Source organism: Petromyzon marinus, chromosome 69 (genome assembly GCF_048934315.1).
Source record: "Petromyzon marinus isolate PM22_M1 ecotype Great Lakes invasive population chromosome 69, UKy_Petmar_22M1.pri1.0, whole genome shotgun sequence".
In the NCBI taxonomy this organism is placed as follows: domain Eukaryota; kingdom Metazoa; phylum Chordata; class Hyperoartia; order Petromyzontiformes; family Petromyzontidae; genus Petromyzon; species Petromyzon marinus.
In genome coordinates this window covers 7,684,033-7,706,864 of record NC_133735.1, presented here as the reverse complement: position 1 = coordinate 7,706,864, position 22,832 = coordinate 7,684,033, and the positions used below count along the sequence as shown (strand labels likewise).

General features: G+C 53.3%; 1 protein-coding gene across 1 annotated transcript; it reads left to right on the top strand.

Annotated features, from left to right (window-relative positions):
* Nucleotides 1-9,457: 9,457 nt before the first annotated feature.
* LOC116937893 (uncharacterized) lies at nt 9,458-19,656 on the top strand. Its single transcript, XM_032945012.2, has 3 exons — nt 9,458-9,929; nt 13,349-13,866; nt 19,320-19,656. The coding sequence occupies exons 1-3, from the start codon at nt 9,768-9,770 to the stop codon at nt 19,570-19,572; spliced, it is 933 nt and encodes a 310-aa protein (XP_032800903.2). The 5' UTR covers nt 9,458-9,767; the 3' UTR covers nt 19,573-19,656.
* The last annotated feature ends 3,176 nt before the right edge of the window (nt 19,657-22,832 follow it).

Genomic DNA, 22,832 nt, shown 5'->3' with positions numbered 1-22,832 from the left:
CACCACACACAACCACCACACACACCACACACACAAACACCCACAACACCACACACACACCACACCCACCACCACACCACCACACAGACACCACACACACCACCCACACACAAACACCACACACACCACACACACACACCACACACACAAACACCACACACACAAACACCACACACACCACACACACACCACACACAAACACCACACACACACACCACACACACCCCCACCCCCAACACACAAACACCACACACACAAACACGACACACACAAACACCACACACACATACACACTAACACATACATACACACTAACACATACATACACAAACACCACACACATCACACACACCACACACAAACACCACACACACCACACACACAAACACCACACACACAGACACAACAACAACAACCGCCATTCGCCACTAAGTGGCGGTGACGTCACCACGACGCTTGTGCCAGGCCATGTGCACTTTGAGGCTACGTGAAGTGTTGAACGCCCGCTGGCAGGAGGTCACGGGGCAGACCCAGGTGCCACGGATCGACTGACTGAGATGACTGAGATGACTGGCTGATGCACCACCTGTGCCCCCTACTGTGCCAACCTGCTGTGCTTTAGCCACCCGGCGCTCCGCTCGTTGTTGTGAGCGTCGCTCCTCCGCCCTCCGTTGTTGTTGGAGGGCGACTGCCTCCAACTGCCCAGTAGCATCCTTCACGAGCCTCCTCCACAGAGGCCGATCTTGGCACCGCTGGTACCAGTCATCGGCAAGTCCACTCAGCTCCACGTCCTCCTGTACCACATCACTCCATCTCTTCTCTAGCCCGTGTCGCGCCCGTTTAGCCCCCTCGATCCGGCCGAACAAAAGCTGTTTCGGCATGCGGTGGCTGGGCATGCGGGCTACATGACCCAGCCATCGCAGCCTTGCCTGCCGGAGGAGCTCACCGATGGGACCTTGCCCAGATCTTTCAAGGATTTGTGAGCTCCTCACACAATCCAGTCTGGTTAAACCCAGGATGGATCGTAGGCAGGCCAGCCTAAATGTTTCTAACCGGCGAAGATGTTCCATTAGGGGGGTCCACGTTTCGCAAGCGTAGAGAAGGGAGGGAATGACCGTGGCCGAGAAGACCTACGACTAAAATAAGTAACACACACAGACACACATACATACACACTCACACATACATACATACAAAGATCCCCCGTATAGCCTTAACAGACTGTAGGGGCAAGTGCTGTTAGCGAGCACCTATGATGGCCGGAACGGTACACGAGGGGGTGGGTGGCCAGCACACCACGCCCGACCGCCTTTGTCTCCCTAGTGGCGATGTTTACACACCGCACCAGGTACTCATTTGAGGCTGAGTCGACCTAGGGGAGGCCCGGGACCGGTTCAGATAATCGTCACTGGTGTTGGCCGTGAGCGGGAATCGAACCCGGGTCGCCAGGTTCATAGCGCAGCGTAGCGCTAACCGCTACACTACCGCTCCCCACCACACATACACACATACATACACACACTCACACGTACATACACACACTCACACACACTCACAAACCAACGCTTCTCCCTGGGAATGACCGCTCGAAGCCGGGCCTGTCACGTGACCCGCGAGTCCAACTTCATTCATAAAAAAACCCCAACAGCTCAAGCCCCTCCTCCTCCATTCACCACCTTCGCTGGGATGGTGAGGGGGGGGCGAAGGGGGTGAAGGGGGGGGTTGAAGGGTGTGTGGGGGGGGGTGAGGGGTGGGGGGGGCGGATGGGAGGGGTGAGGGGGGGGTGAGGGGGTGGTGGTGGGGGGGTTTGCCCCAACTCGTCTGGTGACGTCACGCGTTGCGTCACTTGGGGTGTCTCTGCTCCCATGCAAATCACGGGGATGACGCGTCACGTGGGCGGGAGGTATGCCGTCATCGCTGTGACGTCATCGTCGTCAATTGCGTCGGCGTGAGGACTTCATCATCATCAGCATCTTCATCAGCATCATCGTCAGCAGCATCATCAGCAGCAGCATCATCAGCAGCAGTATCATCAGCAGCATCAGCATCATCAGCAGCAACAGCATCATCATCAGCATAATCATCATCAGCAGCAGCATCATCATCAGCATCATCAGCATCATCATCAGCATCATCAGCAGCATCATTACCAGCATCATCAGCATCATCAGCATCATCAGCAGCAGCATCTTCAGCAGCATCATCAGCAGCAGCATCATCAGCATCATCATCAGCAACAGCATCATCATCAGCAGCAGCAACATCAGCATCATCATCATCACCTGGATCAGCATCATCAGCAGCATCATCAGCAGCATCAGCAGCAGCATTATCATCAGCAGCATCAGCAGCAGCAACACTGCCCATAGACTCAGCACTGCACCATAGACTCAACACAGCACCATAGACTCAACACTGCACCATAGACTCAACACTGCACCATAGACTCAACACTGCACCATAGACTCAACACTGCACCATAGACTCACTCAACACTGCACCGTAGACTCAACACTGCACCATAGACTCAACACTGCACCATAGACTCAACACTGCGCATAGACTCAACACTGCACCATAAACTCAGCACTGCCCATAGACTTAGCACTGCACCATAGACTCAACACTGCACCATAGACTCAACACTGCCCCATAGACTCAACACTGCACCATAGACTCAGCACTGCACCATAGACTCAACACTGCACCATAGACTCAACACTGCACCATAGACTAAACACTGCACCATAGACTCAAGACTGCGCATATGACTCAACACTGCCCATAGACTCAACACTGCACCATAGACTCAGCACTGCACAATAGACTCAACACTGCACCCTAGACTCAACACTGCCCATAGACTCAACACTGCCCATAGACTCAACACTGCACCATAGACTCAACACTGCCCATAGACTCAAGACTGCACCATAGACTCAACACTGCACCATAGACTCAAAACTGCACCATAGACTCCACACTGCCCATAGACTCAACACTGCACCGTAGACTCAACACTGCACCATAGACTCAACACTGCAAATAGACTCACCATTGCACCATAGACTCAGCACTGCACCATAGACTCAACACTGCACCATAGACTCAACACTGCCTGTAGACTCAACACTGCCCGTAGACTCACCACGGCATCATAGACTCAACACTGCACCATAGACTCAACACTGCACCATAGACTCAACACTGCCTGTAGACTCAACACTGCCCGTAGACTCAACACTGCCCCATAGACTCAACACTGCCCCATAGACTCAACACTGCACCATAGACTCAACACTGCACCATATACTCAACACTGCCCATAGACTCAACACTGCCCGTAGACTCAACACTGCCCCATAGACTCAACACTGCACCATAGACTCAACACTGCAACATAGACTCAACACTGCATCATAGACTCAACACCGCACCATAGACTCAACACTGCACCATAGACTCAACACTGCACTATAGACTCAACACTGCACCATAAACTCAACACTGCACCATAGACTCAACACTGCACCATAGACTCAACACTGCACCATAGACTCAACACTGCCCATAGACTCAACACTTCACCATAGACTCAACACTGCACCCTACACTCAACACTGCACCATTGACTCAACACTGCCCATAGACTCAACACTGTACCATAGACTCAGCACTGCACCATAGACTCAACACTGCACCATAGACTCAACACTGCACCATAGACTCAACACTGCACCATAGACTCAACACTGCACCATAGACTCAACACTGCACCATAGACTCAACACTGCCCATAGACTCAACACTTCACCATAGACTCAACACTGCACCATTGACTCAACACTGCCCATAGACTCAACACTGTACCATAGACTCAGCACTGCACCATAGACTCAACACTGCACCATAGACTCAACACTGCACCATAGACTCCACACTGCACCATAGGCTCAACACTGCACCATAGACTCAACACTGCCCATAGACTCAACACTGCCCATAGACTCACCACTGCACCATAGACTCAACACTGCGCGATAGACTCAACACTGCACCGTAGACTCACCACTGCACCATAGACTCAACACTGCACCATAGACTCAACACTGCACCATAGACTCACCACTGCACAATAGACTCAGCACTGCACCATAGACTCAGCACTTCACCATAGACTCACCACTGCACCATAGACTCAACACTGCACCGTAGACTCACCACTGCACCATAGACTCAACACTGCACCATACACTCAACACTGCACCATAGACTCAACACTGCACCATAGACTCAACACTGCACCATAGACTCAACACTGCACATAGACTCAACACTGTACCATAGACTCAACACTGCACCATAGACTCAGCACTTCACCATACACTCAACACTGCACCATAGACTCAACACTGCACCATAGACTCACCACTGCACCATAGACTCAACACTGCACCATACACTCAACACTGCACCATAGACTCAACACTGCACCATAGACTCAGCACTGCACCATAGACTCAACACTGCACCATACACTCAACACTGCACCATAGACTCAACACTGCACCATACACTCAACACTGCACCATAGACTCAACACTACACCATAGACTCAACACTGCACCATAGACTCAACACTGCACCATAGACTCAACACTGCCCATAGACTCAACACTGCCCATAGACTCAACACTGCACCATAGACTCAACACTGCACCATAGACTCAACACTGCACCATAGACTCACCACTGCACCATAGACTCAACACTGCGCGATAGACTCAACACTGCACCGTAGACTCACCACTGCACCATAGACTCAACACTGCACCATAGACTCAACACTGCACCATAGACTCACCACTGCACCATAGACTCAACACTGCGCGATAGACTCAACACTGCACCGTAGACTCACCACTGCACCATAGACTCAACACTGCACCATAGACTCAACACTGCACCATAGACTCACCACTGCACAATAGACTCAGCACTGCACCATAGACTCAGCACTTCACCATAGACTCACCACTGCACCATAGACTCAACACTGTACCATAGACTCACCGCTGCACCATAGACTCACCACTGCACCATAAACTCACCACTTCTACTTGAACGTCCGCTGCTTCCCACCCCACATCTCACCTGGCAATGATCCGTAATCGTTCACCGGTGCACGGTACATTCATGCGTGCAGTGTATCCACGCGTTTACATATCATCTTATACATTGCTGAACCTCTACAGGGTCTGTGTTTATAGTGTGCGTTTGTTGATGTTGTTGTTGTTTTGATTTAAAGCTTTCGTGACTGCAGCGATTCATATTATTGGTTCTTTCGGTAAAGTCACGTAGAAGGGAAACAATAAAATAATAAAAGTAGAAAACAATCAGATTCTATTATTTCATTGCTTCCCTTCTCAGAAAGAAGTTAATCGCTTTTTTAGGGATTCGTTTGCATTTTCCCGCTGCACAATTTGTGTATTTCGATGAGTCACCGTCGAAAAATAAAATCTTGGCACGTCTTTGCATTACTCTAAATGACACTATGCACTACTTTACACTACACTATACACTACTTTACATTACTCTAAACGACACTATACACTACTTTACACTACACTATACACTACACTACACACATTACTCTAAACGACACTATACACTACTTTACACTACACTATACACTACACACTACATTACTCTAAACGACACTATACACTACTTTACACTACACTATACACTACACACTACTTCACATTACTCTAAACTACACTATACACTACTTTACACTACACTATACACTACACTACACACTACATTACTATAAACGACACTATACACTACTTTACACTACACTATACACTACACTACACACTACTTCACATTACTCTAAACGACACTATACACTACTTTACACTACACTATACACTACAATATACACTATTTTACATTACTCTAAACTACACTATACACTACTTTACACTACACTATACACTACACTACACACTACATTACTCTAAACGACACTATACACTACTATACACTACACTACACACTACTTTACATTACTCTGAACGACACTATACACTACTTTACACTACACTATACACTACACTACACACTACTTCACATTACTCTAAACGACACTATACACTACTTTACACTACACTATACACTACACTACACACTACATTACTCTAAACGACACTATACACTACTTTACACTACACTATACACTACACTACACACTACTTTACATTACTCTAAACGACACTATACACTACTTTACACTACACTATACACTACTTTACAGTACTCTAAACGACACTATACACTACTTTACACTACACTATACACTACACTACACGCTACTTTACATTACTCTAAACGACACTATACACTACTTTACACTACACTACACACTACTTTACATTACTCTAAACGACACCATACAATACTTTACACTACACTATACACTACACTACACACTACTTTACATTACTCTAAACGACACTATACACTACTTTACACACTATACACTACACTATACACTATTTTACATTACTCTACATTACACTATACACTAGTTTACACTAGACTATAGACTAAACTATACACTACACTATACACTACACTATACACTACACTACTATACACTACACTACTATACACTACACTATACACTACACTATACACTACTATACACTACACTACTATACACTACACTATACGCTACATTATACACTACACTACTATACACTACACTATACACTACACTATACACAACTATACACTACACTATACACTACTACACACTACACTACACTATACACTACACTATACACTACACCAGTGGTTCTTGACCTTTAGTGCAGACTTCTAAATGAAGAGGGTGGCGGGAGGCCACGGGCGAGGTAGTCAACATCTCCTAGCCACCGTGATGATGAGAGAGAGACAGACTCCACATAGACCTCCTGTATACCAGGCGAGGTAGTCAACATCTCCTAGCCACCGTGATGATGATGAGAGAGACACAGACTCCACATAGACTTCCTGTAGACCGGGCGAGGTAGTCAACATCTCCTAGCCACCGTGATGATGATGATGAGAGAGAGACACAGACTCCACATAGACCTCCTGTAGACCAGGCGAGGTAGTCAACATCTCCTAGCCACCGCGATGATGAGAGAGAGACACAGACTCCACATAGACCTCCTGTATACCAGGCGAGGTAGTTAACATTTCCTAGCCACCGTGATGATGAGAGAGACACAGACTCCACATAGACCTCCTGTATACCAGGCGAGGTAGTCAACATCTCCTAGCCACCGTGATGATGATGATGAGAGACACAGACTCCACATAGACCTCCTGTATACCAGGCGAGGTAGTCAACATCTCCTAGCCACCGTGATGATGATGAGAGAGACACAGACTCCACATAGACCTCCTGTAGACCGGGCGAGGTAGTCAACATCTCCTAGCCACCGTGATGATGATGATGAGAGAGACACAGACTCCACATAGACCTCCTGTATACCGGGCGAGGTAGTCAACATCTCCTAGCCACCGTGATGATGAGAGAGAGACACAGACTCCACATAGACCTCCTGTACACCAGGCGAGGTAGTCAACATCTCATAGCCACCGTGATGATGATGATGAGAGAGAGACACAGACTCCACATAGACCTCATGTAGACCAGGCGAGGTAGTCAACATCTCCTAGCCACCGTGATGATGAGAGAGAGACACATACTCCACATAGACCTCCTGTAGACCTGGCGAGGTAGTCAACATCTCCTAGCCACCGTGATGATGATGAGAGACACAGACTCCACATAGACCTCCTGTAGACCAAGCGAGGTAGTCAACATCTCCTAGCCACCGTGATGGTGATGATGATGAGAGAGAGACACAGACTCCACATAGACCTCCTGTAGACCAGGCGAGGTAGTCAACATCTCCTAGCCACCGTGATGATGATGATGAGAGACACAGACTCCACATAGACCTCCTGTATACCAGGCGAGGTAGTCAACATCTCCTAGCCACCGTGATGATGATGATGATGAGAGACACAGACTCCACATAGACCTCCTGTATACCAGGCGAGGTAGTCAACATCTCCTAGTCACCGTAATGATGATGATGAGAGAGAGACACAGACTCCACATAGACCTCCTGTGTACCAGGCGAGGTAGTCAACATATCATAGCCACCGTGATGATGATGATGAGAGAGACACAGACTCCACATAGACCTCCTGTAGACCAGGCGAGGTAGTCAACATCTCCTAGCCACCGTGATGATGATGATGAGAGAGACACAGACTCCACATAGACCTCCTGTATACCGGGCGAGGTAGTCAACATCTCCTAGCCACCGTGATGATGAGAGAGAGACACAGACTCTACATATACCTCCTGTACACCAGGCGAGGTAGTCAACATCTCATAGCCACCGTGATGATGATGATGATGAGAGAGAGACGCAGACTCCACATCTACAGCAGCAGCAGCAGGCATCGTCAGGGTCGGGATGGAACCCACGACTTCCTGTAGACCAGGCGAGGTAGTTAACATCTCCTAGCCACCGTGATGATTATGATGAGAGAGAGACACAGACTCCATATCTACAGCAGCAGCAGGCATCGTCAGGGTCGGGATGGAACCCACGACCTCCTGCGTACCAGGCGAGGTAGTTAACGTGAGTTTGTGTATGTGAGTGTGTGTATACCTTAGAGTGTGTGTGTATGTGTGTGTCTGTGTGTGTGTCTGTGTGTGTGTGTCTGTGTGTCTGTGTGTGTGTGTCTGTGTGTGTGTCTGTGTGTTTCTGTGTGTGTCTCTGTGTGTGTGTGTATGTGTCTGTGTGTGTCTGTGTGTCTGTGTGTGTGTGTATGTGTGTGTATGTGTGTATGTGTGAGTGTGTGTATGTGTGTATGTGAGTGTGTGTATGTGTGTGTGTATGTGTGTTTGTGTATGTCTGTGTGTCTGTGTATGTCTGTGTGTGTGTGCTTCTGTGTGTGTGTCTGTGTGTGTGTGTCTGTGTGTCTGTGTGTATGTGTGCTATATGTGTGTGTGTATGTGTGTGTACGTGAGTGTGTGTGTCTTTGTATGTCTGTGTGTTTGTGTATGTCTGTGTGTGTGTGTGTGTGTTTCTATGTGTGTGTCTGTGTGTGTGTATGTGTCTGTGTGTGTGTCTGTGTGTATGTGTGTGTGTATGTGTGTGTACGTGAGTGTGTGTATGTGTGTGTGTTTGTGTGTGTGAGTGTGTGTGTATGTGTGTATGTGAGTGTGTATGTGTATGTGTGTGTATGTGTGTGTGTGTTATATATGTGTATGTGTGTGTGTATATGTGTATGTGTGTATGTGTGTGTGTATGTGTGTGTGTATATGTGTGTATGTGTGTGTATGTGTGTGTATGTATGTATATGTGTGTGTATGTGTGTGTATGTATGTGTGTATGTATGTATATATGTGTATATGTGTGTGTGTGTTTGTGTGTGTGTTTGTGTGAGTGCGTGAAGCCGTCCCACATTCTTCCGCGTGTTTTTCTCTCTCTCTATCTCGCTCTCGGGAAAATCCGCGCCGCTCCCCATAAAGACTCCGTGCGTGGGGGGCGAGAGGCGCCACCACAGGTGAGTGAGACTCTAAATCACTCGCTCCGCCACTCCGACTACCAACCCCGCGTCTCTCTCTCTGTCTCTCCCTCTCTGTCTCTCTCTCTGTCCGTGTCCGCCAGTCCGTCCAGCTGCCCATGAGTCTCTCTCTCTCTGTCTCTCTGTCTCGCTCTCTCTCTGTCTCTGTCTGTCTCCCAGTCTGTCTTACCAGTCTATCTATCTATCAGCCTGGTGTGTTAACGTCGGCTCTACGTGCGTGCACATCAGAAGCCATGCGAGTCGACGTCGTCCGCCTGCTGGTAAGTTACGACGAGCAAAGACACACAGACACACACACAGAGTCACACACACACAGAGTCACACACACACAGACACACACAGACAGACACACACATAGACACACGGACACACACACAGACACACACACAGACACACACACACAGACACACACACAGACACACACACAGACACACACACATAGACACACACATAGACACACACATAAACACACGGACACACACACAGACACACACACAGACACACACACACAGACACACACACACAGACACACACACACAGACACACAGACACACACAGACACACAGACACAGACACACACAGACACACAGACACAGACACACAGAGTCACACACACACAGACACACACACACAGACACACACACACACAGACACACAGACAGACACTCACACAGACACACACAGACACACACACACAAAAACCGCCATTCGCCACTAAGTGGCGGTGACGTCACCACGACGCTTGTGCCAGGCTATGTGCACCCTGAGGCCACGTGAGGTGTCGAACGCCCGCTGGCAGGAGGTCACGGGGCAGACCCAGGTGCCACGGGTTGACTGAATGAGATGACTGGCTGATGCACCACCTGTGCCCCTTACTGTGCCAATCTGCTGTGCTTTAGCCACCCGGCGCTCCGCTCATTGTTGTGAGCGTCGCTCCTCCGCCCTCCGTTGTTGTTGGAGGGCGACTGCCTCCAACTGCCCAGTAGCGTCCTTTACGAGCCTCCTCCACAGAGGCCGATCTTGACACCGCTGATACCAGTCATCGGCAAGTCCACTCAGCTCCACGTCCTCCTGTACCACATCACTCCATCTCTTCTCTAGCCCGTGCCGCGCCCGCTTAGCCCCCTCAATCCGGCCGAACAAAAGCTGTTTCGGCATGCGGTGGCTGGGCATGCGGGCTACATGACCCAGCCATCGCAGCCTTGCCCGCCGGAGGAACTCACCGATGGGACCCTGCCCAGATCTTTCAAGGATTTGTGAGCTCCTCACACCATCCAGTCTGGTTAAACCCAGGATGGATCGTAGGCAGGCCAGCCTAAATGTTTCTAACCGGCGAAGATGTTCCATTAGGGGGGTCCACGTTTCGCAAGCGTAGAGAAGGGAGGGAATGACCGTGGCGGAGAATACCTGAAGCTTAGTACGAAGCGACAGACCAGGTAGCTTCCACACAGCGTTACGCAACCGATGAAAAGATATTGCCGCTCGACTGATTCGGAGTGAGACCTCTGCTGTTAAACTGGAGTCGGTCATAAGCACACAGACACACACAGACACACAGACACACACACAGACAGTGCAGGAGGAGGTCACGGAACAGACTCAGGTGCTATGGGTTGACGGCTGTGCCAGGCTATGTGGAGTCTGCGTCTCTCTCTCATCATCATCATCACGGTGGCTAGGAGATGTTGACTACCTCGCCTGGTCTACAGGAGGTCGTGGGTGCTATCCCGACCCTGACGACGCCTGCTGCTGCTGCTGTAGATGTGGAGTCTGCGTCTCTCTCCCCGTGGTCACTGCGGGGATTTGTCTCTCCGGGTCCTCCGTGTCTATTGCCCTATCAATGTCCACTTGATGATGATGAGGATGCTAAACCACGTGGTTGAGCTGCTATCAATGTCCACTTGATGATGATGAGGATGCTAAGCCACGTGGTTGAGCTGCTATCAATGTCCACGTGGTGACGATGACGATGCTAAGCCACGTGGTGGAGCTGCTATCAATGGTCACGTGGTGGTGATGATGATGCTAAGCCACGTGGTTGAGCTGCTATCAATGTCCACGTGGTGACGATGATGACGATGCTAATCCACGTGGTTGAGCTGCTATCAATGTCCACGTGGTGATGATGACGATGCTAAGCCACGTGGTTGAGCTGCTATCAATGTCCACGTGACGATGATGACGATGATGCTAAACCACGTGGTTGAGCTGCTATCAATGTCCACGTGATGATGATGCTAAGCCACGTGGTTGAGCTGCTATCAATGTCCACGTGGTGACGATGACGATGCTAAACCACGTGGTTGAGCTGCTATCAATGTCCACGTGGTGACGATGACGATGCTAAACCACGTGGTTGAGCTGCTATCAATGTCCACGTGGTGACGATGACGATGCTGAGCCACGTGGTTGAGCTGCTATCAATGTCCACGTGGTGACGATGATGACGATGCTAAACCACGTGGTTGAGCTGCTATCAATGTCCACGTGGTGATGATGACGATGCTAAACCACGTGGTTGAGCTGCTATCAATGTCCACGTGGTGGTCATGATGACGATGCTGAGCCACGTGGTTTAGCTGTTATCAATTGTTGATGGCCCAGGTCGCTTCTGAAACAAGACGCTACACAGTCGCTCCGTAGTTTGTTTATGGGTCTCCATGGGTCTCTATGGGTCTCGATGGGTCTCTATGTATGTCTGTGGGTCTATGTATCTCTATGGATGTCTATGTCATCACCACCACCACCATCCTCACCACCACCATCTTCACTACCACCACCATCCTCACCACCACCACCACCATCCTCACCACCACCACCATCCTCACTACCACCACCATCCTCACCACCATCACCATCCTCACCACCACCACCATCCTCACCACCATCACCATCCTCACCACCACAATCCTCACCACCACCATCCTCACCACCACCACCATCCTCACCACCACCACCACCACCATCCTCACGACCACCACCACCACCACAATCCTCACCACCACCATCCTCACCACCACCATCCTCACCACCATCCTCACCACCACCACCATCCTCACCACCACCACCATCCTCACCACCACCATCCTCACCACCACCACCATCCTCACCACCACCACCATCCTCACCACCACTACCATCCTCACCACCGCTGCCACCACCATCCTCACCACTACCATCATCACCACCACCACCATCCTCACCACCACCACCATCCTCACCACCACCACCATCCTCACCACCACCATCCTCACCACCACCATCATTCTCACCACCACCATCCTCATCACCATCCTCACCACCACCACCACCACCACCATCCGCACCACCACCACCATCCTCACCACCACCACCATCTGCACCACCACCACAATTCTCAACACCAATACCATCATCACCACCACCATCCTCACCACCATCCTCACCACCACCATCCTCACCACCACCACCATCCTCACCACCACCATCCTCACCACCACCACCACCATCCTCACCACCACCACCATCCTCACCACCATCACCACCACCACCATGATCCTCACCACCACCACCATCTTCACCACCACCACCACCACCACCCCCACCACCCTCACCACCACCACCACCACCACTACCCTCACCACCACCACCACCACCCTCACCTCCTCCTTCTCCTCCTCCTCGTCTGGAACCCGCTCAGGCCCTCTCCGCCGCTGTCCCCATCCTCCTGCTGCTGATGGCCTCCGCCCATCCCAGCGCCGCCTCCAAGGCCAAGTCCGGAGCGAAGGGTGGAAGAGGCGATAGAGGAGGCGGTGGAGGAGGCGGAGGAGGAGGCGGAGGAGGAGGAGGAGGCGGCGGAGGAGGCGGCGGCGGAAGGGGAGGCAAAGGCACCGGCAGCGGCAGGAGCAAGAAGTCACGGTGCTTCAGGGAGGCGGACGAGGCGCTCCTCCTGGAGACCTACTGGGGCAAGAGCGTCCACGACGCCAGGCAGCTCGACATGGTGCGACTCGCCCAAGCCCTTGAGGAGGCTGCGGGAAGGCGCGTCAAGAGAGGAGGAGGTGGCGGCGCTGGCGGTGGTGGTGGTGGCGGTGGCGGTGGCAGCTCAGCTGCTGCGAATTGCCCGCAGGGTTCGCTGAAAAGTGACCCTGGGGGAGTCGCCCTGGATGAGCAGCCGGGTGGAGACGTGGCCATGAGGGCTCTGTCGCCGTGGAGATACGTGTGAGTCCACGTCGCTCGCTCTCTCTCGCTCGCTCGCTCTCTCTCTCTCCGTGGAGATACGTGTGAGTCCACGTCGCCCGCTCTCTCTCTCTCTCTCTCCGTGGAGATACGTGTGAGTCCACGCCCCTCACCTCGCTCGCCCTCTCTCTCTCTCTCCGTGGAGATACGTGTGAGTCCACGCCCCTCACCTCGCTCGCTCTCTCTCTCTCTCTCTCCGTGGAGATACGTGTGAGTCCACGTCACTCACCTCACTCTATCTCTCTCTCTCTCCGTGGAGATACGTGTGAGTCCACGCCCCTCACCTCGCTCGCTCTCTCTCTCTCTCTCTCCGTGGAGATACGTGTGAGTCCACGTCGCCCGCTCTCTCTCTCTCTCACCGTGGAGATACGTGTGAGTCCACGTCGCCCGCTCTCTCTCTCTCTCTCCGTGGAGATACGTGTGAGTCCACGTCGCTCACCTCGCTCGCTCTCTCTCTCTCTCCGTGGAGATACGTGTGAGTTCACACCGCTCACCTCTCTCTCTCTCTCTCTCCGTGGAGATACGTGTGAGTCCACGTCGCCCGCTCTCTCTCTCTCTCTCCGTGGAGATACGTGTGAGTCCACGTCGCCCGCTCTCTCTCTCTCTCTCCGTGGAGATACGTGTGAGTCCACACCCCTCACCTCACTCTATCTCTCCGTGGAGATATGTGTGAGTCCACGTTGCTTGCTCTCTCTCTCTCTCTCCGTGGAGATACGTGTGAGTCCACGTCGCTCGCTCTCTCTCCCTCTCCGTGGAGATACGTGTGAGTCCACACCGCTCACTCTCTCTCTCTCTCTCACCGTGGAGATACGTGTGAGTTCACACCGCTCACCTCTCTCTCTCTCCGTGGAGATACGTGTGAGTCCACGTCGCTCGCTCTCTCTCTCTCTCTCTCACCGTGGAGATACGTGTGAGTTCACACCTCTCTCTCACCGTGGAGATACGTGTGAGTCCACGTTGCTCGCTCTCTCTTTTTTTTTACGATCAGTAGAAACAAGAAGATGCTCGGTGTAGTAGGCGCTTTGCTCCGTTCATCATTTCGTTTTTTTTTTAATGCTTTGCTTGATGTAACCCCCCGCCCCCCTTTTAAACGAAAGACCCTCTCTCTCTACCCCCCTCTCTGCCCCCCCTCTCTCTCTACCCCCCTCTCTGCCTCTCCTCTCTCTCTACCCCCTCTCCGCCGCCCCCCCTCTCTCTCTGCCCCCTCTCTTCCTACTCCATTTGGCTCTCTCTCGCTCGCTCTCTTTTTTCTTTATAACTACGACAAGTGCTGCATCTGCACGCAGCCCTTCCCACGGTCAAACGGCCTCCGACGGGCAGCTTAGATCTGCATGCAGAGCTCTCTACCGTCATATGCCACCAAGCACACGGCCTCCTCCAGCGCCCACTGCTCCTTGAAGGCCGGCACGGCTTGGGTCAGCCGTGCGTGCCGGAACTCCGGCCACACCCTGGCTCCGACCAGAGCGCGGAAGATGCCCAGGCTGCTGGCCGGACGTTGCCCCTCCAGGGCCACTTTCCTCGCCCTGTATATGGCGAGCTTGGCGTAGCCGAAGAGCACGTTGACCAGCCCCTGAAGATGTTGGGGTCCGTCGCCCTTCGGGTATCCAAAGATGAGGACCGTCGGGGAGAAGTGGAGGCTGAACCTTAGGAGGATGTTTCTCAGGACCTTGAACAGCGAGTCCAGGCTCTTGCACTCCACGTATCGGTGCGCCACCGTCTCCGCTTTACCGCAGAACCGGCACTCCGGGGACGTGTCGGTGAAGCGCGCCGGGGAGACGTTGGTGGTGACGGTGCCGTGGGCGATGCTCCAGCTGAGGTCGCCGATGCGGTTGTACGTCGGTCTGCAGTAGAGTTGCCTCCAGCGAGGCCTCTCCGGAGAGACGCAGGGCAGGGGCTTTCCTCCAGGCGTGGTCCTTGTGGCTCCTCAGGGTGTCCTGTTGGTGAAACCGGACCATGTAGGAGTAGAGCACCTTCCTCTTTACATTTGCAAAGGCCACCTCCGGCAGGTCTTCTAGCCGGCACAGGTTGTGATCCACCTTCGTTTGTCGGCATTGGCGATGCAGTGGCACGACTGAGAGCTCCGGTGGAGTGGGATCGAGAGGGGCCTCGTCATCCCCAACGCCGATGGGGGGCGTTCTCCCCATCGCTGGCGCTGAGAAGGCCCCCTTGGCTTCGGCCAGGATCCGGGCAGCCACCCGGAGTGACTGTAGCCCTGTCTTTGCGGCCACGTCTGCTGGTCCGAGCCACCGGCCTCCGTGTTTCAGGCTCCACCAGATCTCCCATCCTGGTGAGCCGCGCGTTGGCGAGGCGCCTCTCCATGCCAGGGGTAGTGGTGGTGGTGGATGGCAGCTTTGTCTGTGGGGTTCCTGAGGATCGGTTCGAAGACCAGATCCTCGGCCGATCGCGGTCAGTTCAGCCTCCTGACGGCGAGGGAGCTCCACGTCTGCAGGACGCTTCTGTAGAAGGGTGGCAGCTGTCCCAGTGGGAGGCCCTGCAGGTCCATGTAGAATAGTTGCTTGGAGCACTGCAGACCCCCCCAGCTGTTTCAGGAGGAAGGAGGCCGTGATGCTCCAGGCCGGTGCAGGGGGCGGCGTGCAGGAACTTTTGCGCTGCCTGCAGTCGGAAGGTGGCCGGCTGACTCCGCACGCACACCAGCCCGTGACCGCCCTCGTCCAGTGGCAGGGCCAGGACCCCAGCCGCGACCTCGGTGTCCTCCACCCGACCAGAAGAAGTCGAGGACTCGCTTCTGAAGTGCGTTGACGAGGCTCTTGGTGGGGTGCAGGGAGAAGAGTCGGTGCCACCGCATGGACGTCACCGGCTGGTTCACCGCCAACGTCTTTGTCCTGAAGGCGAGGAACTTGCACAGGCGACTCCAGGTGGCCAGCCGCTCCTTCACCTTCTACTCCAGCTCGACCCAGTTCCTCTGCGGTGGTTCCTCCTCTGGTCCGAGGAACACTCCCAGGTGGTGCAGCAGCGATGTTGTGCTCCAATTGATGGCTTTTGCCTTCTCGGGACACTCGGTCATGTCCCACGCTCCAACCAGCAGGCCGCTGCACTTTTGCCAGTTCATTTTTGATGAGGAGGCTTTCGAAAAGACCTCCTGGCACTCATGCAGCAGGGCGACATCAGCCAGGGAGCGCAGGATGAGGAGGAGGACGTCGTCGGCGTACGCCGTCAGGACCAACTTGACGCTTGGTTCCCTCAGCACCAGGCCGCTGAGTCTCCGCCTTATGAGATTCAGGAAAGGCTCTAATGCCAGGGCATAAATTTGGCCCGACAATGGGCATCCCTGTCTCACTCCTCGCTCGAATTTGACCGGGGCAGTGAGGGCGCCGTTGATCTTGATCACGCACTCCGCCTTGGTGTAGAGCAGGCGGATCGTTCGCACAAAGGCATCCCCAAAACCCAAGGTCTTGAGGGTTCCCAGCAGGTACTTGTGGTGGTCCACTCTGTCAAAAGCCTTTTCCTGGTCAAGGGCCAGAACCGCGATTGGGATGCCCAACCTCTGGGATAACCGCGATGAGGTCCCTGACCAGGAAGATGCCATCGTGAATGGTTCGTCCGGGGATGGTGTAGGACTGGTCCCCGTGTACGACTTGTGCAATCACCCCTTTCAGTCGCAGGGGGAGAGAGCCTTCGTCAATATTTTGTAGTAGTCTGTGTTCAGGAGGGAGACCGGACGCCAGTTTTGTAGGTGCCTCAGGTTCTCCGTTCTTGGGAAGCAGAGTGAGCAACGCCCTCCTCCAAGACTGAGGCATCACCCCCGGTGACTGAGGCTTCCTCCCGCACCTCTCTGTAGTCCTCCTGTAGGGATGGCCAAAAAGCGGCGTAAAACTCCCCTGTTAGGCCGTCTAACCCTGGGGATTTATTTGGGGCCAGTCCTCTTACAGCTGCGTCAAGGTCAGTCCTGGTGAGCTTTTGCTCTAGCAGCTCTTTCCCGTCTTCCCCCAGGGTGGGTAGACCACTCCATGCCTCCGCCTGGGCCGGTTCCGATGTTTCTTCAGGGGAGAACAGGCTGCCGTAGAAGTCTCTGATGATGGTCGACTTCTGCTGGAGTTCGTCTCTCTCTCTCTCCGTGGAGATACGTGTGAGTCCACGTCGCTCGCTCTCTCTCTCTCTCTCCGTGGAGATACGTGTGAGTCCACGTCACTCTCTCTCACCGTGGAGATACGTGTGAGTCCACACCGCTCACCTCTCTCTCTCTCTCTCACCGTGGAGATACGTGTGAGTCCACGCCCCTCGCTCTCTCTCTCTCTCCGTGAAGATACGTGTGAGTCCACACCGCTCACCTCTCTCTCTCACCGTGGAGATACGTGTGAGTCTACGTCACTCTCTCTCTCCGTGGAGATACGTGTGAGTCCACACCGCTCACCTCTCTCGCTTTCTCTCTCCGTGGAGATACGTGTGAGTCCACACCGCTCACCTCTCTCTCTCCGTGGAGATACGTGTGAGTCCACGTCACTCTCTCTCCGTGGAGATACGTGTGAGTCCACACCGCTCTCTCTCTCACCGTGGAGATACGTGTGAGTCCACGTCACTCTCTCTCTCTCTCTCCGTGGAGATACGTGTGAGTCCACACCGCTCTCTCTCTCTCCGTGGAGATACGTGTGAGTCCACACCGCTCACCTCTCTCGCTCACCGTGGAGATACGTGTGAGTCCACATCGCTCTCTCTCTCTCTCCATGGAGATACGTGTGAGTCCACGTCACTCTCCGTGGAGATACGTGTGAGTCCACACCGCTCTCTCTCTCTCACCGTGGAGATACGTGTGAGTCCACACCGCTCTCTCTCTGTCTCTCTCTCTCCGTGGAGATACGTGTGAGTCCACGTCGCCCGCTCTCTCTCTCTCACCGTGGAGATACGTGTGAGTCCACACCGCGGTTGCACCCGATTCAAGAGCCGAATGGCTCACAGGCCCATACCAAAAATAAATGAAACTTTGAAAACTATGAAACTCTCGCTCGCTCGCTCTCTCTTCAGAGTGAACTCAAGCGACTCAAAACATTTGACCGGGTGTCACGGCCTCTACACGTTGAGTTCTGTAGCTCGTCCTCAGAAAGTTGACCCGGCCATCAGCTCAAACGCGTGGCTTGGGTTTGCAACCGAAACGTCGTGGGGGCGTTTTTGTGCTTTTGTTTAAAGTTTAAGTTTTTTTTAATTTTAATTTCAATGTTTTTTTTGTAATTTGAATTTTAAAAAAAATGTCATTTTTTTATTTCGTTTTCACTCTTAAAGTTTATTTCAAATCGAACTTTAAATGTTCTTTCAATCATCACTAAATTTTTTATTACATTTTTTTTTCGATCTACGTGACTTTACCGAAACACAGCCCTCTGATGCTTCTGATGATTCTGATTGGTGACCAACGAAGCGCCGTGCCTTCTCTCCCCCGCCACCCCCAACACCTCCCTCACCACCCGGCTCACCACATCCAGCATCCGCCACGACACCACCACGTACCCCCCGAAGTACGCGGAGGCCGAGTGCCTTTGCCGGGGCTGTCTGGACCCAAGCCGCGGCTACAGGGAGACTCGTGACCTCAACTCGGTGGAGGTGAGGCGGTCCATGAAGGTGCTGAAACGTCGGCCCTGCCCAGGTGGCGCGCACGACGAGTACCGGTACGACGTGGAGTACCGGCAGGTCGCCACGGCATGCGTCTGCGTGCGTCCGGTTCGCGCCGGAGCCTGACGCAGGTTGCGCCCTGCGGCGGCCCCGCCCACCCCACCACCGCTGTCCACCGCCACCACCGCCGCCACCGCCGCCACCGCTGGCTCGCCCTCCGCAAGGGAAATCGGTCGCTCGGCCACCCGCTCACTCAGACACTCACTCAGACACTCACTCAGACACTCACCCAGACACTCACTCAGACACTCACCCAGACACTCACTCAGACACTCACTCAGACACTCATCCAGACACTCATCCAGACACTCACCCAGACACTCACTCAGACACTCACCCAGACACTCACTCAGACACTCGCTCACTCACCCAGACACTCACCCAGACACTCACTCAGACACTCACCCAGACACTCACCCAGACACTCACCCAGACACTCACTCAGACACTCACCCAGACACTCACCCAGACACTCACCCACACACTCACCCAGACACTCACCCAGACACTCACCCAGACACTCACTCAGACACTCACCCAGACACTCACCCAGACACTCACTCACTCACCCAGACACTCACCCAGACACTCACTCAGACACTCACCCAGACACTCACCCAGACACTCACCCAGACACTCACTCAGACACTCACCCAGACACTCATCCAGACACTCACTCAGACACTCATCCAGACACTCACTCAGACACTCACCCAGACACTCACTCAGACAGACACTCACCCAGACACTCACCCAGACACTCACCCAGACACTCATCCAGACACTCACTCACCCAGACACTCACTCACCCAGACACTCGCTCACCCACTCACCCACTCACACAGACACTCACCCACTCACCCAGACACTCACCCAGACACTCACCCACTCACCCAGACACTCACTCAAACACTCACCCAGACACTCACCCAGACACTCACTCACCCAGACACTCACTCACCCAGACACTCACACAGACACTCACCCAGACACTCACTCACCCACTCACCCAGACACTCACACAGACACTCACCCACTCACCCAGACACTCACTCAGACACTCACCCAGACACTCACCCACTCACTCAGACACTCACCCAGACACTCACCCAGACACTCACCCAGACACTCACACAGACACTCACCCAGACACTCACCCAGACACTCACTCACCCAGACACTCACACAGACACTCACTCACTCACTCAGACACTCACCCACTCACACAGACACTCACCCACTCACCCAGACACTCACCCAGACACTCACCCACTCACCCAGACACTCACTCAAACACTCACCCAGACACTCACCCAGACACTCACTCACCCAGACACTCACTCACCCAGACACTCACACAGACACTCACCCAGACACTCACTCACCCACTCACCCAGACACTCACCCAGACACTCACCCACTCACTCAGACACTCACTCAGACACTCACCCAGACACTCACCCAGACACTCACTCACCCAGACACTCACTCACCCAGACACTCACACAGACACTCACCCAGACACTCACTCACCCACTCACCCAGACACTCACACAGACACTCACCCACTCACCCAGACACTCACTCAGACACTCACCCAGACACTCACCCACTCACTCAGACACTCACCCAGACACTCACCCAGACACTCACCCAGACACTCACCCAGACACTCACCCAGACACTCACTCACCCAGACACTCACACAGACACTCACTCACTCACTCAGACACTCACCCACTCACTCAGACACTTACCAAGACACTCACCCAGACACTCACCCAGACACTCACCCAGACACCCACTCACTCACCCAGACACTCACCCAGACACCCACCCATTCACCCACTCACCCAGACACTCACCCACCCCACCCACTCACCCAAACACCTACTCACCCAGACACTCACCCAGACACCCACTCACCCACCCACCCACCCATACATTCACCCACCCACACATTCAACCACCCACTCATTCACCCACCCACTTACCCACACATTCACCCACCCACACATTCACCCACCCACTCACCCCCACACCCATTCATTCATTCACCCACTCACTCACCTCCACACCAATCCACTCATTCACCCACTCACTCACTCATTCACCCACTCACTCATTCACCCACCCACTCACCCCCACACCTATCCACTCATTCACCCACCCACTCATTCACCCACCCACTCATTCACCCACCCACCCACTCATTCACGCACCCACTCACCTCCACACCCATCCACTCATTCACCCACTCACTCATTCACCCACCCACTCACTCATTCACCCACCCACTCACCCCCACTCCCATCCACTCATTCACCCACCCACTCATTCACCCACCCACTCATTCACCCACCCACTCATTCACCCACCCACTCATTCACCCACCCACCCACTCATTCACCCACCCACTCATTCACCCACCCACTCATTCACCCACCCACTCATTCACCCACCCACTCATTCACCCACCCACTCATTCACCCACCCACTCATTCACCCACCCACTCACTCATTCACCCACCCCCACACTATACCACCCAAGCACTTTGCCCCCCGTGGCGACAGCTAAGTGGTCACAGTCCGTGGTGGTGGTTGTTGTTTGTTTGTTGTTGTTATTGTTGTTGTTTGTTGTTGTTGTTGTGTTGTTGTTGCTGCCTGAGCGAGCCCCACGTGTTGTAGACGCGGCCTGCTCTCGCTCGTAGCAGAGTGGAAGGGCATCACGCTGCCCGGTGCTGATCCGGCCACTGGGTCAATGATTCACAGGTTAGAGAGGGCAGAGGCAAAGGTCCCCCGTGTAGCCTCGACAGACTGTAGGGGCAAGTGCTGTTAGTGGCCAGCAGCTACACCACCGCGAGAAACACAGACACACACAGACACAGACACACACAGACACACACACAGACACACAGACACACACAGACACACACACAGACACACACACACACACATAGATACACACACAGACACACACACAGACACACACACAGACATACAAACACACACAGACATACAAACACACACACAGACACACAGACACACACAGAAACACACACAGACACAGGCACACACACAGACAGACACACACAGACACACACAGACACACACACACAGACACACAACAACAACAACCGCCATTCGCCACTAAGTGGCGGTGACGTCACCACGACGCTTGTGCCAGGCTATGTGCACCCTGAGGCCACGTGAAGTGTCGAACGCCCGCTGGCAGGAGGTCACGGGGCAGACCCAGGTGCCACGGGTCGACTGACTGAGATGACTGGCTGATGCACCACCTGTGCCCCCTACTGTGCCAACCTGCT

Excerpts from the sequence above, each read along its gene's own strand:
- LOC116937893 (XM_032945012.2), top strand. The coding sequence starts at position 9,768 with ATGAGTCTCTCTCTCTCTGTCTCTCTGTCTCGCTCTCTCTCTGTCTCT. Across the intron at positions 9,930-13,348 it reads TCGACGTCGTCCGCCTGCTG|GCCCTCTCCGCCGCTGTCCC; the intron begins GTAAGTTACGAC and ends GAACCCGCTCAG. Across the intron at positions 13,867-19,319 it reads CTGTCGCCGTGGAGATACGT|CATCCGCCACGACACCACCA; the intron begins GTGAGTCCACGT and ends CACCACATCCAG.